Raw genomic sequence first — 15,214 nt, 5'->3', positions numbered from 1 at the left:
CAGAGATTGCCCTTCGGGAGCCCGGGTCAAATTTGTTAACTGCCTCAAGAGTATCATGTTTATTTAGAACTTCAAAGTTTGGTAAATTTTTTTTTAACAAAATCTCTAATCTGCAAAACCTGAAAAAACTTGAGGCAGATATATATGTCTACCTGGCATGAACCCTGTTTGGTCAGGATGGATAATAGAACAAATGTGCTCCTTTAATCTATTGGATTTCCCAATTTTGGTTTCGATAGGTAGCAGGGAGATAGGACGATATGAAGAGACCAGGTTAGGATCACGTCCAGGTTTGGGTATAAGTGAAATATTGGCCTTATATAGAGTGGGAGGCAACCTAGAGCTCACCAATGAGTGATTCAGCATTCGTAGGATAAGTGGGGAAAGTTTATGGCTAAGTACCTTGAAAAATTCGATACAAAAGCCATCTGGTCCTGCTGCCTTATTGTTGGGGAGAGAGGAAATCACTTCTTTTACCTCACTCAAATTGATGTCTGCATCTAGTGAGGAGGAAGATTCTTTTGATAATTTAGGCAGTCCCAGATTTTCGAAAATTTTTTCCATAGCCCCTGGATCAGATCCACCCTGTGACTTTCAGAAAAATCAGCAAAACATTAATTAATTCTTTTAGGATCCGTCAGGGGAGTACCATCATTCGTCTTGATAGAATGTATGGACTTGGATGCCTGAGATGGTCTTAACTGGCGGGCAAGTAACCTTTGAGGTTTATCACCAAATTCGAAATACTTTTGTCTTACTTGGGCCAACAAACGTGAAACATTTTTGGACAATATAGAATTGTACTCATATCTTAATGCTGAGATCTTCTTTAGTACTTCAGGCTGATTATCCACTCTATATAGTGCTTCCAGATCTGATAGTTGACTATCTATTTCAGTTAACCTAGCTTTAGATTTTCTTTTTTCCATCGCTTCATAAGACATGATGTGGCCCCTGAGAACAGACTTCATGGCCTCCCAAAGTGTGGAGTCGCTAACTTCACCATTATCATTAGTGTCAATGTAAAGATCAATTTTGCTCGAAAGATAAGAACAAAATTCCTTCTCTTTCAGTAAAGTATTATTTAGCCGCCAGTTAAATTCTCCGTGCGAGAATTAAGCTTTAAGGAAACAAGCGGCGAATCGGTGCGAGGAGAGTATTATGATAAGTGCAATCCACGACTTGTAATTATAATTTAGAATCCAGTATAAAATAATCAATCCTTGAGTAAGATTTATGAACGGCTGAAAAATAGGAAAAATTTCTTGCTGTGGGACTATTTCAATAATATTTTAATTAATGGTGTAGCCCTAAATCAAAGAACATCATCAATACTCAAAATGATCTTCTCCAACTCTTGTCTTATCCCAGGGCTACTGCAACAATATCATGTAACTAGATACACTACAAATTAGCAGAGTTACATCAGCTAGATGTGTCATTGCTTTGTCAAAACAATTTATTAATGAGCTCCTTTGAGATATAATTAAATGACGTGTTATTAACTGTCTCACATTGTAAATTAATCCCTGGACAATTAGTAGACCTCCGGTCGATGATGAGATTCCTTGTTATCTGCTAATGACTAGTGCTTAATAACACCCAGGGGAGGCTGTAACCTGTGACATTACAACTTGTAAACATTTGATTCTTAATTCTAATTAAGTGTGTTAATACATAAAACATTTTAACAGATTAAGTTCACAGTTGAAGTACCAGAACATAGTGTTTGCTTTGTTTTGTTTGTTTTGTCTCCATTCATCTGCAATGTTTTATAAAATAAATGCCGTTTTAAATTAATAAGTCAAATTTCTCAATCAATTAAAAATGTATAACATATTAGAATTGTACTGTTCAGCCTTTTTATATTTCTTTGTATTTCCCAGAAGAAAAATACTAATTGAAACAGCACTGAAGTGGTCACAGAAGGCCATTGGGAACAAGGACCTTGTTCATGAACACAAAAGGGCAGTTAGGACATTAGGACATTACGAAAGACTAATCATCTCACCCAAGAGAAATGGACAAGATGCACCCTTGAGTTGCTTGTAATATATCTGATAATTGATTTGTCCCTCTAATTACTGTCTGTGGTCCTTTTGTACAGCAATTAAAGAAAAGAAAAGTGTATGGTCCGAATCTGCTCTCTGCGGCCTTTCTTTGTAGAGCATACCTGTTCTTTTGGTTCTTTATTCCCAACCCAGACACAGGTTATGCGAGTTTTACCCTCCAATTTGTCCCATAAGTCCACTTATACATAAGAATCAAGTAAGAGACTTGTAACCTCTTTATGTGACATTTCTGTTTCTTTGTATGGAATTTAGTGTTCATTTTTGTTTCCATAAAATTTGTTTGTTAGGTGTTATAATTGGAGAAGGGCCCAGTGTGTGAGTGTGTATGACTGTTACTTTTTCAGGTAGCGAGAGTTAAATGTGTTATTGTTTACTCATATTTATGTGTCCTCCATAGACCATATTGCACCCTGTAATATTATGTAATATTGTAACACATATCATGTGTGAAGCGTCACAATTCTGATGTTCACACTCCTGCAGGGTTTTGGGACATTTCATACTCGCAATTTTATTTAATGTGAATCCAGCAGTAATCAAACTCTATGTCGCCTTGTTCATCAAAAAGAACTGTGACGCACACGGATTTGAATTAAGGCTGACAAACCTTTCATTTTAATCCCTGACCGTTTTGTTGACATGTATTTACGTAGCATTTTTTAAATTTACATTACTTGTTGGGTTTTAGGCGTGAGAGCTATTGAGAGAAATACTGAAAGAGAGGTTGACTTTAGTCACAAAAATGGAGCATCTGACCTCTGACCTTTTGACATTGCCCAAGACTCTTCAACATGTGTCTAAACGAGCTAAATTAAAGGTACATGGTACACTACAACAAGCCTAACTCGTGTTCAGTAAAACACTGGATCGCAAATGGGGAGGGCACTGAATCGATGTCAAATGTCCTCACACTGAAGATAAAAGAGATCAAGATCTAGCTGCTAAGTCGGGATTCCCACATCCACCGGCAAGGTACTGTCATCTGTAAGACAACAAATGCTCTTTGTCTATGTCTATGTTATTTCCAACATATAAAACTGTGGCTATGCTTAGTTGTAGGTTTTGTTGAGCCGTTATTGTACACATGTTTAGGATAAAGGTAGGCATTACTGTGGTGTAACATTTAATTTACATAAAGCAACCATTTTGCATCATCTTTGTTTATAATGCTATTGTCCCCGCCATTACAGAAGACATTTGTGCTCAGATGATTAAAATATTTGTACCAGAGAAGGAGACTGAATAGTCAAAAAAGTAAGTATTGTCTTTAAACACAAATCATTTTAGTTAATGTATAATTTATGTATTTTTGGGCTCAAGAATGAAATGCAAAATAAATAACAGAATGGGACCCAATACGCTAATTTAAATGTTTAACATGTTTTGTTATTATTATAAATAATTACAATTTGACATGATTCAATGTAGACATTTCTTCACCCTTCACTACCTTTACATTTTCTAACATTTTTCTCTTTTAGGTTTTTCATCAAACTAATGGAAATGGAAAGCAACATGACAGTTTCAGCTGATATCCTAGAGATCCAAGGCTTTGACATATCTCCAGAGTTCACATACCCTCTGTTTTTCTTACTGCTGTTTTTCTACTTTTCCCTGCTTTTTTCTAACATTGGAGTTCTTATCCTCATCATCACTGAAAAGAGTTTGCACCAGCCAATGTATATTCTGTTTTGTAATCTGTCTGTGAATGATCTAATAGGTAACACAGTCCTATTGCCTCGGCTAATGGCTCACATCATCTCAACAGAGCGGTTTATCACCTACAACCAGTGTGCGGTTCAAGCCTTTTACAGCCACACGTTCGGATCAGCTTCACATATGATTCTCATCATTATGGCAATTGACAGATATGTGGCCATTTGTCACCCCTTAAGGTACAGCTCAATCATGACCACCAAAACTGTGATTTGGCTGTCAGCAACTGCATGGGGGGTGTCATTACTGCTTGTGTCTGTTCTGATAGGTCTCACAGTGAGGCTGTCCCGTTGTAGATCAGTTATACAAAATGCTTATTGTGACAACGCATCACTGTTCAAGCTTTCTTGTGACAATGTGTCCATCAACAATATCTATGGACTCTTTTTCACTGTGCTGCTGTTTAGTTGCTCAATTGGAGGCATTGCTGTCACCTATTTCCGAATAGCTCTCAACTGCTGGATCAAGAAAAACAAAGAGCTGAATAGCAAAGCGCTGCAAACCTGTGCAAGCCACCTTGTTCTTTATCTCATCATGCTCTGGTCGGGGTTTTTAACAATTATATTGCATCGTTTCCCAGATTACCCAGATTTAAGGAAGATTGCATATATTTTATTTCATGTGGTTCCTGCTAATTTAAATCCACTCATTTATGGAATGCAAACAAGGTCTTTACGGGATAAAATTATCCAAGTACTTCAAAGAAAAGTGACTGCAACCTAATTCCTTCTGTCTTTTGTTCGTACTTTGCTTAAAGCTTGGGTAGGTGATGATGTAACAAGAGACTAGATTTTGACTCTTTCCAAGGTCCAGTTGTCCAAAACACATTTTCATGTGCAATGAGTGCACAAGAAGAGAGCGCACAGGTAAACACTCAAATAGGCTTAAACACAGGCCTGACTGCCACAGATACCAGATTTTCCCTCTTTTTTTTAGAGCATTTTATTTATTGATTTCTGTAGGGATGTAAAGAGAATCTCATCAAAATTACATTACCTACCCTAGCTTTAAGGCTTGGGCACAAAGACACACAGGAAATTGTTACACCTGTTTTAAACCCTGGAACACAAAGATATTTTATATACAGATGCCTGTTTCAATTCAAACAATAATGTAACTTGCAGTTCCTTCTGCATACTCTTGTAAGAATGGGACATTTGTATTTTGTAAGTATATAATAATAATAATAATCATAAACAGGCAAGATTTTTGTTTTCTGTTACCAAATTGCATGTTGTTTATGGATAAATTGGTATTTCTCCTGATTTGCAAGTCAAATGTTTAAACTCAGCAGCAGATTATCATCATAAAGTGTGAAAACAGTAGAATGAGCATCTATACTGATTCCCCTGGCCACCTGTGTGCTAGACCCCAATAAGAAGCTCTCTACTAACACCTTGCGACTTAATCCTAGAATAGCTTCAAGAACCTTGTTTTGTGTTCACTCATTAATTCTGAATATTGCAAAGTTTGTGAAAATCACTAAATTCATAATTTCCACTCCTATAATAATGTAATAGTGAGCAATTAGAGTTACAAGGATAATGGTAATATTTTATGCAGCATATTAATTGTTTACATCTTATTACTCTAAGACTTGAACTTAGAAAAAACTGTCAATAGTGCAGCAATACAGTATAAAAACCTTTTCTTGTTGTATGTATAATATTGTGCATTAAGTTATATAAGCTTGTAACAATACCCAATATACATATGTTCTTGGGTGCTAAAACTCCAAAGGGTGTATTTCTATCTATTTAAAATATCCTAAATTTAACTATTTTTTTAATTGTTTGTTTTTGACCTTTTAATATATAAAATAATATAAGTATGTAATACTGAGTACTAGAATTTCACAAGATTAGGCTGAATATATTATATAGAACTGTCCTTGTCTTTCCTCTGTGTTTGTTGTAATGCAGTCATGTAGGCCCTCAGGGACTTGGATGTTCTTGCTCTTGTGGTCTGATTAAGTTGCATCTCAGTTTAATTCTGTCTGAAAAGCAATTGTCTACTCCTCTGAACATGACAGTACATATTTCTCAAATATTTTTTTACCAAAATCAAAACTGATTCACAGTTCTGATGATGAAGCATCCTGTTTTCCTTTGGGCTCGGATTAAAAAGTCATGGCCCATTTTGCAGCATAAAGACCAGGGATAATACACATCAAGAGCCAAGCAAATGGTGGTGATCTAGGGGATTAACAGATAATCCAGTGAGTTACACTGAGATGTTGATTTCTCGTGTTCTGATTTTATGTACAGAACACATGCCTGGCCATGACAGTCATATTGTCCATCACCAGACTACACATATAAATTGCAGTTATTAATACCTCACGCCCAACTGAATTATTTGTATATTTATTTGTGTATTTATTGTCTATTGTATTATGTATTAAATTCATATAATTAAGCCACATTTTCATTTTTCTTCTGGAAATACAGTATCTGGAACCCACCCAATGTTCCTCAGGGCACCATCAGAACAACAGTTGTCTGTCTTGTTGTTTGTTTCATCACTGTTACCGTTCCAGTAAAATAATTAACTGGTTTCAGGGCTGGGCACCTTTTACTCTGGTTCTGAGACACAATATCCGTAACAGATAAAGAAAAGATATAATGTTTGAAATTTGTGAAGCAGCAATGGATATCATATTTATTTGTCACTTACGGATATATTGCTTTTATAATCCCTTACTATTTTTTCAAGGAATCAAAGAAATCTGTTTTTCATACAACATAAGGTTGTAAAACAAAGTTTACAGTTCCTTAATGCTACACACATAGAAAAGGACAATTACTTAATTGAATAATATAGTTTAATAAATAAACTAATAAATGAAAAAAAACTATATACAATTATTTATACATACATACACGTACACAACCAGGAAATAATTCTGCAGTGCATTGTTAGGTTTGCGTCTTGGGGAACATAAACAGCAGCAACACAATTGTGATGATAATATGGTTTCATCTTCACATAAAAACAAACAGTGTCCATCCACTTTGATTGCGATTGAGCACCAAGCATCATCATCATAAACACAGACTCCACCTCCTCTCATCCTGCGCGCTTTAAGATACAAAGAAATAAATGTTGCAAACAAATAATTATTTCATTTATTTAAAATAAAAGCACAAAGTTGTGGAAAATGCCATCAGTAGAAAAATTTATTGATTTGCCAACAGTCTAGCTATTTGTCAGCTGAGCTTTGTAACTTTCACACAGCACTAGGACAAAAGTTGGGGAATGCAAGTTGTCAAACACAAACTTGATCAAATATAAACTTACTTATAGTAGGGTCAGTGATGACATGGCCTCTAGAAAAGACCATTTCTAAGAGGTTTGGAAAAAATCTTAATGTTAATTATGGGGGAAAATGTAGTGCTTCATGAATCCTGTGCTAAACTGTAATAATCTCTCTCTTATATACACAAATTAACACTTAAAACACACTTCTCAGTTCTGCAGTTAGATGACTTTGCCCATGATGAGAAGGCTCATGAGAAACACCATTATAAAAAATATCCACATAAAGAAGCGGTCTAAAACTTTGGCTACTTTCTTCCACTCCCCAGTCCTTTTCTGAGTGGCCCTCTGATCTCTGTAACAGTTGGCTATGTACTCAATGTTACGCAGCAGCTGCTTCTCATTGCTTTGGGTGCAGGAGATCTCTCTGTCTTTTCTCTCTCCATCACTCACACCTCCCTTCCTGCATCTCCTCTGACTCCCTGAATCTCCACAGTCCATGCTCATGAACATGCCATTCTTCCAAGTACTGTATTGGTTGGTAGGGTTCTTCCCCATCGAGCCTATCGGACTCATCATCTGATCAACGTCCTCCCTTTCCTCTGCGTTCATGGGGCCCACTGTGTCTTGTCCTCTGTCCATTTCCCTGCATGGTCCTGCCTGACCATTCATGGTGCAGTTGGTGTTCTTCGGAAGTTGAGGTTCCTGTTTCTCCAACTGTGGCGACATGCAGTTCTCCCCAACTTCATAAACAAAACACATTCTGGCCATGTGCTGCAGAATGACTTTCTTGGCCCACTTGGGAACAGGCTTGGCATCCGGGCCACAGTGGTGTATGTTCATGATAAAGATGGTCAGGGCAGTGGAAGCTGTGATCATTGTCATCGTCGCAATGTAATATTTTCCTGTGGAAGAAATTAAGAAATCACCACAGGTCCTCATACCTTAACAACTGAATAGGTTTATTGCCAATGACTCCCAAAATGACATATATGACCATTCCCAAAGTGACATATATGATCGTTGGAGAGTACCAGCGACAGGCCTACCGGAAAACAAAACTACATGGTTAGGTTCAGGAGAGGATCATGGTTTGAGTTATAATAAGTACGTTAGTTAAATAAGTATATAAACATAAATATATATTATGTGTAAAATTTGTTAGTTTAAAAAAAAGTTACAGGGGCGGTGCCAGACAGACATTTATGGTTTAGTACAAACCAAGGAAACCTCCCCATTTACAGCAGCTATATGCTATATGTTTTTCAAACCATTTGAGAAAATAGAAGATCCATCCATCCACCCTTACTTCCTTCATACATGGAGTTTTTATACTATGTCACCTGACTTCCTCCTTGGCTCCCGCCATAATTATTACAGCCACTAGAGGTCGCAGTCTAACATAAACATAAATATGGGTCACAATAAGCTGCTTCCACATACAACCTGTGAGATGTGTTGGGATTTGACCCCATTTCATTTCCCTCACCAATAAGTGGCACGTTCTCAGAAGGTGGCATAATCTCTGCAACCAACAGCTGAAAGACCGTGAGCGCCAGCATCACAGTGACGCCCAAAGACACCTTCTCTCCAGAGTCAGCAGGCAGGTAGAAGCCCAACGGAGCCAGGAAAGAGATCATCACACATGGTATAAGCAGGTTGAAGACATAAAAGGAAGCTCTTCTCTTCAGTTTCAGTGTGTAGGTCACATCAGGGTAAGGGTCAGCGCAGCAGCCATACTGAATAATGTTCTTCTTAGCTGGCATACCCTGCACCTCCCACTCCACATTGTCCACCAGGTCAGCCAGGTCAGCGCTCTCCATGGCGTTCAGGATGTCCAGCTGGTTACCGTTGTAGGTCCAGGAGCCGTATGTGAACCTGCACTGCTGAGCATCAAAGGGGAAGAAGGACACGTCTACTTTGCAGGAGCTCTTGGTGATAGCTGGGGAATCCCACATTATCTGGCCGTCATGTCGGATCACCACATTGGTGTCCATGGGGCCAGTGAAATGGTCATCAGCACTGAAAGACAAAGAAAACTGGTCTGGAAAAAGAAATGAGAGCAGCAGTGTTTTGGATACCTTTAAAAGAAACACTGAAGAGCAGCTGTCATTTGCAGGAGAATTGTTTGAGACTTGATCATGATACAAAGGCACAAGTACACCCACTGAGAGAAGAGTGAAAACATTTAGGAGAATTGTGCTCATTCCTCAGGGTTATGTCTGCATTTTATATCTTTTCAGTAAAAGTGTTTGTGTTCACATGTGTTTTTGATTTTAACTGTAAAATGTCAATATGTGTTGTTTCTGGATTATTATTAGTTATATTACTCATTTATAAAAAGCAGACAAAGGCCTGGACACTCCCATAAATAATGGCTTCAAGGAATGTTCAGCTTGTGCCTTTTATACTGACCAAAAAATAATTGCATGATTAACCCAATACCAGTCCGACCTACTTGTTATATAGGACTATATCAGGTCTCCATACATAACTACTAGGTATGCGGATGGTATCAAGTCCATCGTATTCATCTTTATTCCATTTGAGGTATGCATCAACCCACACTTGCCGTATCCATAAATATGCTGTCAAAATTTGGTTTCGCTCATCCTGTAAAACATTGGAGATTATAGAAAATAACTGACAACAACAGGGGACATATCACAGGTAAAACAGAAATACGATCAAATATAACAAGGGCATTATTGATTTGATGCTATTGCGCAGGTATCTGCACAGATTAATTTTACACATACAGTCTTTCCGTGATTTATGCACTGTGGTGTTTTACCATGTCGATAATTTGTGACAGTGTCACTTGCAGGGTCACATTCAGTATGTTGTTTGTGTCCTCCACAGGCCTCAACGCACTAGTATAGTTGGTGAATAAATCATTCAGGAGCTTCTGAGCGTATTTCCCATGAGCACACCAACAGGCTAAGACAGGGAGAGAAGCAATTTAAAGTCATATCATATAGCAAAATTAGATATTTGGTTAAAGGGACATTCTGATGTGATCGTTTTTGAGCTATCAATTTTCCGGTGATATTGAGAGCAAACTCAGCGATGGAAGGATGCTGAGGTGGGAAGAAATGGTAAAGATGAGAGAAAATGTGAATGCATGGCAGATGGTGTAAGGGGACAAAGGGGATGTCAGGCTGGATTGCCCTTCTATAAAGCTCTAGAAAGAGATCAGGCAAATCTGCCATAATGTACTAGCAGCATCTATCTCTGTTCAGAGATCAGTTCAGTGTATGTGGAGTTTAGCATGTGTTTATAGAACGCTTAATCCATGGAAATACAATTGAGCCTGAACAGGGAGATTAAACATCTTGTACTGTGTAAACAGCAATGATAATAATTATTCAACAAAAGAGCTTTTATTGATATGGCTGTTCATGTTTTATAAGGAATTATTCATCCCACTTCTACATTCAACTCAAAGTTACCAGGAAACCTGAGAGGAGATGTAGGCTATGAATACTTTTTAAAATGGAAACGCTATCCTTCATATTCTAACTGGAGCTAGTTTCCAGTGTCAACAATGGATTTGGGATAGCCAGATGTTAACCCTGAAACACTGTTTCAATAAAGCCTCTCACACAAAGAAGGTCTATGGGATTATGATGATAGCAAATCCCTCAACAACTGGCTGCAAGTTGGCGAATTCTGGGTAACAGAGAGGAATGGAAATCTGAGAAGAAATCTCAGACCCATAAAAGATTAAAATTATGATGATGTTAATAAAAATGAAATACAACCAATATAATACAATATTTTATGCAAATATTCTGAACATCTCATCATCTTTTCTGGCACAGCGTTGAAAGAGAAAATAGACTATCAGCATCTTAGATCACATGAGGTAAACTGAAATATAAAAATGAATGGAAACTTACTTGGCAAAACACTGACACACAGAAGCAAGAGAAATAATGTTTGGATTCTCCATAGTTTCATCTTGCTGAAACAAATTATGTCGATCCAAAAACCATTGGAGCTGCTCTTTGCACAACAAGTTTGGTTCTCTAAAAACCAGAAACAGAAAGTAAAGTCAGTCTGATAGCGGATGAAGCTGTACTGAGTACTTCTACTTGAGCAAGTGCACCGATAATACTCAAAACGGAGAGAGAGGCGGGGCAGCCGCCACATGTTAACCCCGTACACACAGGACATCACGCACACACACAGCCTACAGTGTCTTCAATAGGATATGTTTATGGGAAAATAATAATAAAAAACGACAATTAAAGTCGATCCTTTTTAGCCTACAGCACCACGGAGAGCTCTCAGCTTAATCCTATTACACTGAAGAAACCCCTAATTTTACTGTTTTAGTTTTTACATTGTGGCTAATTATTATTATTATTATTATTATTATAAGACATGTTTTATACATATATCTCTTTTTTGCCATATGCTCTGTGATCTGTACATTGGGTTATTTTTAATAGGCGGCTCCGCCCAAACGCAGCAACCTCAGCAGTCTCCTCCGCTCACTTTCTCTTCCGGGTGCGGGTGCTTTTTATGTATTTTCCTCCTGATGGCTGTCGCACAAGGAAGATGTTGCATCCGCGGGCCTATTGTCATCTTCTGGGAGCATTCAGCTGAAATATAGCCTAGTGGATGCAGAAATGTCGCAGGAATATAAAATGGCTGGATGATCCCCTGCTGTTTTTTTTTTTTTGTTTTTTTGTTAAAGAACACTGCACCATGTTGTTGGTATCCGAAGTATTCGGGTCCATCCTGCAGCCTCATATGATTAATGTTATTTAAATAGCCAAGTGTGTGTAGAAATAATTGTATATACAGTACACCTAGTGGAGGTAGGTCGATTGGATTTTTTTCAGACTTTAGATGCTCAGTTACTCAGTAAATGCATGCATTTGTATCAAAATGTCCCCAAATAATTATCAATAGTTATATTCATATCCATATGTAGCTTATTATAGGTTTATATGTTGACTTATTACAAAGTTATTACCTGTGTGTGATCACCTTTGCAAGATAATGTCCCTAAATAGGACTTGTTCACTGTTTCAGACCAAGATGCTACAAGGCTCAAATATATTGGGGCATGAGAGACCCCTGGTCATCAGGGCATCATTCACCACCTGTGTTCTGGTTACTGTGTGCCTGCCACTGCTCGGACTAATAACTTGTGTCTTCATATCCTTTGTTTTTCACTTTGAGGACTCTACCGGTACACACTGCCAGGTAATGTCCTAATTTCCCATGTTTTTCCTCCTTCCTGGCATTTTATTAACTCGACTAAATCAAATTACTGTGCGTTTCCAGGTTCCTAATTACCTGCCATCTATCAGTGCCTCGATAAGCCTAAGTCCTGAGTGCCACATATGGCGGTTCTGTATCGGACTGCACTCAGCACCGAGGTTCCTGGTGGCGTTCACCTACTTCAGTTTTTACAAGACGCGTTTTGCCTCGAGGTTCCCTGAGAGTCCGCTCAGCTGCTTGAACCTGGCCTTTTCTATTACTGAGAACCTTGGCCTCTTGCTCCTCACATATGTATCATCCAGTGAGACATACTGTGAGTAATGAAGTTGCTTTTAAATGGGTTTTTATGGTTTATGAAAGCTACAAATCAAGCCTAGACTCTCCCTCACCTGTTCAGCAAAATAAGGAACCTTACATTAAATAAGTAATATAAAAAGGAACAGCAAAGTATTATACATTCAGTACGATACAGATTCAAAGTTTAACTCTCATTTGGCGATTCATTATTACAATTACTGTCCTTTACTGACCAAATTTCCCTCTTTCTTTGTATATTTTTGCTCCTCAGTTGTACACAAGGAAGGTTTTGTCCTCTTCATTTTCAGCTCCATCATCCACATGCTGATAACGTGCCGCTTATGGAAGTCTATTAAGAAGTATTCATTAAATCCTGACGTAAGAAATGCCAAATCACACACAGCAGACTGAAATCCCTCATGTATGTCAGTTCGATTCACTATTACTGTTTCTTTTTCTCCCTAATAGGATGCCAAGTCTCACCATTGGAAAGTGCGTTTCTTACTTCTCAACGTATCCTTCTGTGCTTTTGCTGGCTTCTTTTATGTGAAACACAATATGTACTGTGAATCAGGGAGTAAGTATTAAATCAGTTGGATCGTTTTGGTTTAATATGCATGGCGTGCTTATCATATGCCCCTGTTTCGTCTTTCCACAGGTTACACACTCTTTGCCCTGTTTGAGTATCTAGTGGTCTTCTCCAACATGGCCTTCCATCTCACAGCAGTGTGGGACTTCAAGAGCCGAGAGGTCATGATCGTTTCATCCTCTGAAGATAAAGACTTCTGACTAAAACTCAAGGACTAAGTGCTAAATGTACTACCACTCAACCACTTGATGGCAACAGCCTTGATCCTGCTCAAGAGGAACAATGGGATGAAGGCCTTTTTCATATATTTCCAATGTGAGTCCTTAGAGGGCGTAGATGTCAGACAAGTCTGAACAAAATATATGCACATGTGCTCCTGATTGGTTATTCAGTTAGCTGTAAGTGCATTTTTTTTTTTTGCCTCTTTGTCTCATTCATGGATGCCTTCACAATACATACAGTAATGTATTTCTGTAATGTGAAATTTCAACTTTTGTACAATTTAAGAAAAAAGTGTGGTTATACTGTATGTGTGCCAAAGTAAAGTGACAGTTCAAGTCTTCTCATCTTTCATTTTGAAATCCAAAACTGTTGTGAAAAGACTTTGTCATTCCTCATAGATTAAGATATCAATTTATAATAATATCCAACATCTGTACTACATAAGGCTCTGATGCAGGTAGTATGATCACACTTTGGTTATGTGCCCTAAAGGTTAATGCTGCTGGATAAAAACCAAGTGGGCATGTATAAACAGAAAATCAGTGTAATGCTTCTTTATTGGTTAACACAGTACTTACAGCATATACATTATTATACTGTTATTTTATGCACCACTGTGCAGTATCTCCATCCTTATGAGCTAGTAATGTAAATCCACTCTAAATACAATGTTTAGATATGAGTTTCATCCCCCCACCCCACCCCAGAAATCAACACTGATGATGCAAGTACTGGCCAAGCACTAGCAAGACGGTGAATCAGACTAATTTACAACAGAACCCAGTAAACAGCACTTCTACTTTCTACTGTTCTACTCGCTAGCGTGCTCCAACATACAGAGAGCACAGACAAAGGCAGGCAAATAGGGACGGTTGACGTATTTGCATTATTACTTAGAATAGTTTCCTGATATCAGTATATAGCAATATACCAAATAATAGAAAATCACATGTCAAACACAACACTGGAACAAAGTGAGTTGCCGTAACATCAATTTGATCATTTCACATCAGACAAAACTCTTCGAATATGTCAAAACCTTCAAAAACTGCAGAATTATGTTGCAAATAATTTGTCCAATTGGGGATTAATAAAGTAAATCTTGAATCTTAATATCTCAGTATGACCATATTATCACAAGATTATGCCACAAAAAAGTAAATCAACAACATATTTGATTGTCATTTTTCACAGCAGAGACTTTAACCTGTGATTGTGGGAAAAGCACAAGCGTTACTAATAACATTAACATTGGCTGTGTTGCGTTCAAGTGTCCCAATAAGCAATGACAGTGTGACACAGAGCCAGCATGTGCAATACCAAGACCCTGAAACTGAGGCAGCTAAATGTAATTCAGCCACCTGTGATTTTCCTACTTTCTGATGTTTTTGTGTTATTTACTTTTATTTATTACTTTGTATTATAAAAAAAACCACGGGAGGATCCATCTCTAAGATAAAAACAACAATGTCTACATATACATACGCACACTGCCCACTCATATATGTATACAAATACTGTATACTCGTCTACGCACATGCAGACACATATCTGTGTATAAACATGTTCACATCAGCCCATAATGATGAAAACTATTGTTTTTTGTTTATTGGTATGTTTATTACCACTATAAAAATTCAGATATAGTTATATTTGACATTTTGACCTATTTTCATATCAACTTGAGTTCATAGTGTGTAATTTGTTTCCATTTTGGGGAGTGGAAGTGTAAAAGCTTTAAGCAGGGTTGCGAGGGATTACTTTAAAATATAATCTGATTTTTTTTTGTATCCTGATTACTCAGTTACATGTAATCCGTTAC

The 15,214-nt window shown here is 37.6% G+C and overlaps 3 protein-coding genes across 3 annotated transcripts; 2 read left to right on the top strand and 1 right to left on the bottom strand.

The window, feature by feature from the left end:
- Window positions 1–3,575: 3,575 nt before the first annotated feature.
- LOC118341790 (olfactory receptor 52N4-like) lies at window positions 3,576–4,511 on the top strand. Its single transcript, XM_035680164.1, has one exon. The coding sequence runs from the start codon at window positions 3,576–3,578 to the stop codon at window positions 4,509–4,511; it is 936 nt and encodes a 311-aa protein (XP_035536057.1).
- A 2,666-nt stretch (window positions 4,512–7,177) lies between these two features.
- Window positions 7,178–11,009, bottom strand: chrna10a (cholinergic receptor, nicotinic, alpha 10a). The gene is made up of 5 exons (XM_035680366.1): window positions 10,949–11,009; window positions 9,841–9,986; window positions 9,505–9,659; window positions 8,536–9,068; window positions 7,178–7,951 (listed from the first exon to the last, which is right to left on the bottom strand). Exons 1-5 carry the CDS (start codon window positions 11,007–11,009, stop codon window positions 7,269–7,271), a joined length of 1,578 nt encoding a protein of 525 aa, XP_035536259.1. The 3' UTR covers window positions 7,178–7,268.
- Window positions 11,010–11,775: 766 nt separating this feature from the next.
- Window positions 11,776–13,710, top strand: LOC118341882 (post-GPI attachment to proteins factor 2-like). Its single transcript, XM_035680286.1, has 5 exons — window positions 11,776–12,266; window positions 12,348–12,597; window positions 12,853–12,959; window positions 13,050–13,158; window positions 13,240–13,710. Exons 1-5 carry the CDS (start codon window positions 12,060–12,062, stop codon window positions 13,368–13,370), a joined length of 804 nt encoding a protein of 267 aa, XP_035536179.1. The 5' UTR covers window positions 11,776–12,059; the 3' UTR covers window positions 13,371–13,710.
- Window positions 13,711–15,214: the final 1,504 nt, after the last annotated feature.

This window comes from Morone saxatilis, unplaced genomic scaffold (genome assembly GCF_004916995.1).
Source record: "Morone saxatilis isolate NCDOM2014 unplaced genomic scaffold, NCSU_SB_2.0 Contig8, whole genome shotgun sequence".
NCBI lineage: Eukaryota > Metazoa > Chordata > Actinopteri > Moronidae > Morone > Morone saxatilis.
The sequence above is the reverse complement of the archived record's forward strand: the minus strand, read 5'-3'. Positions and strand labels throughout refer to the sequence as shown.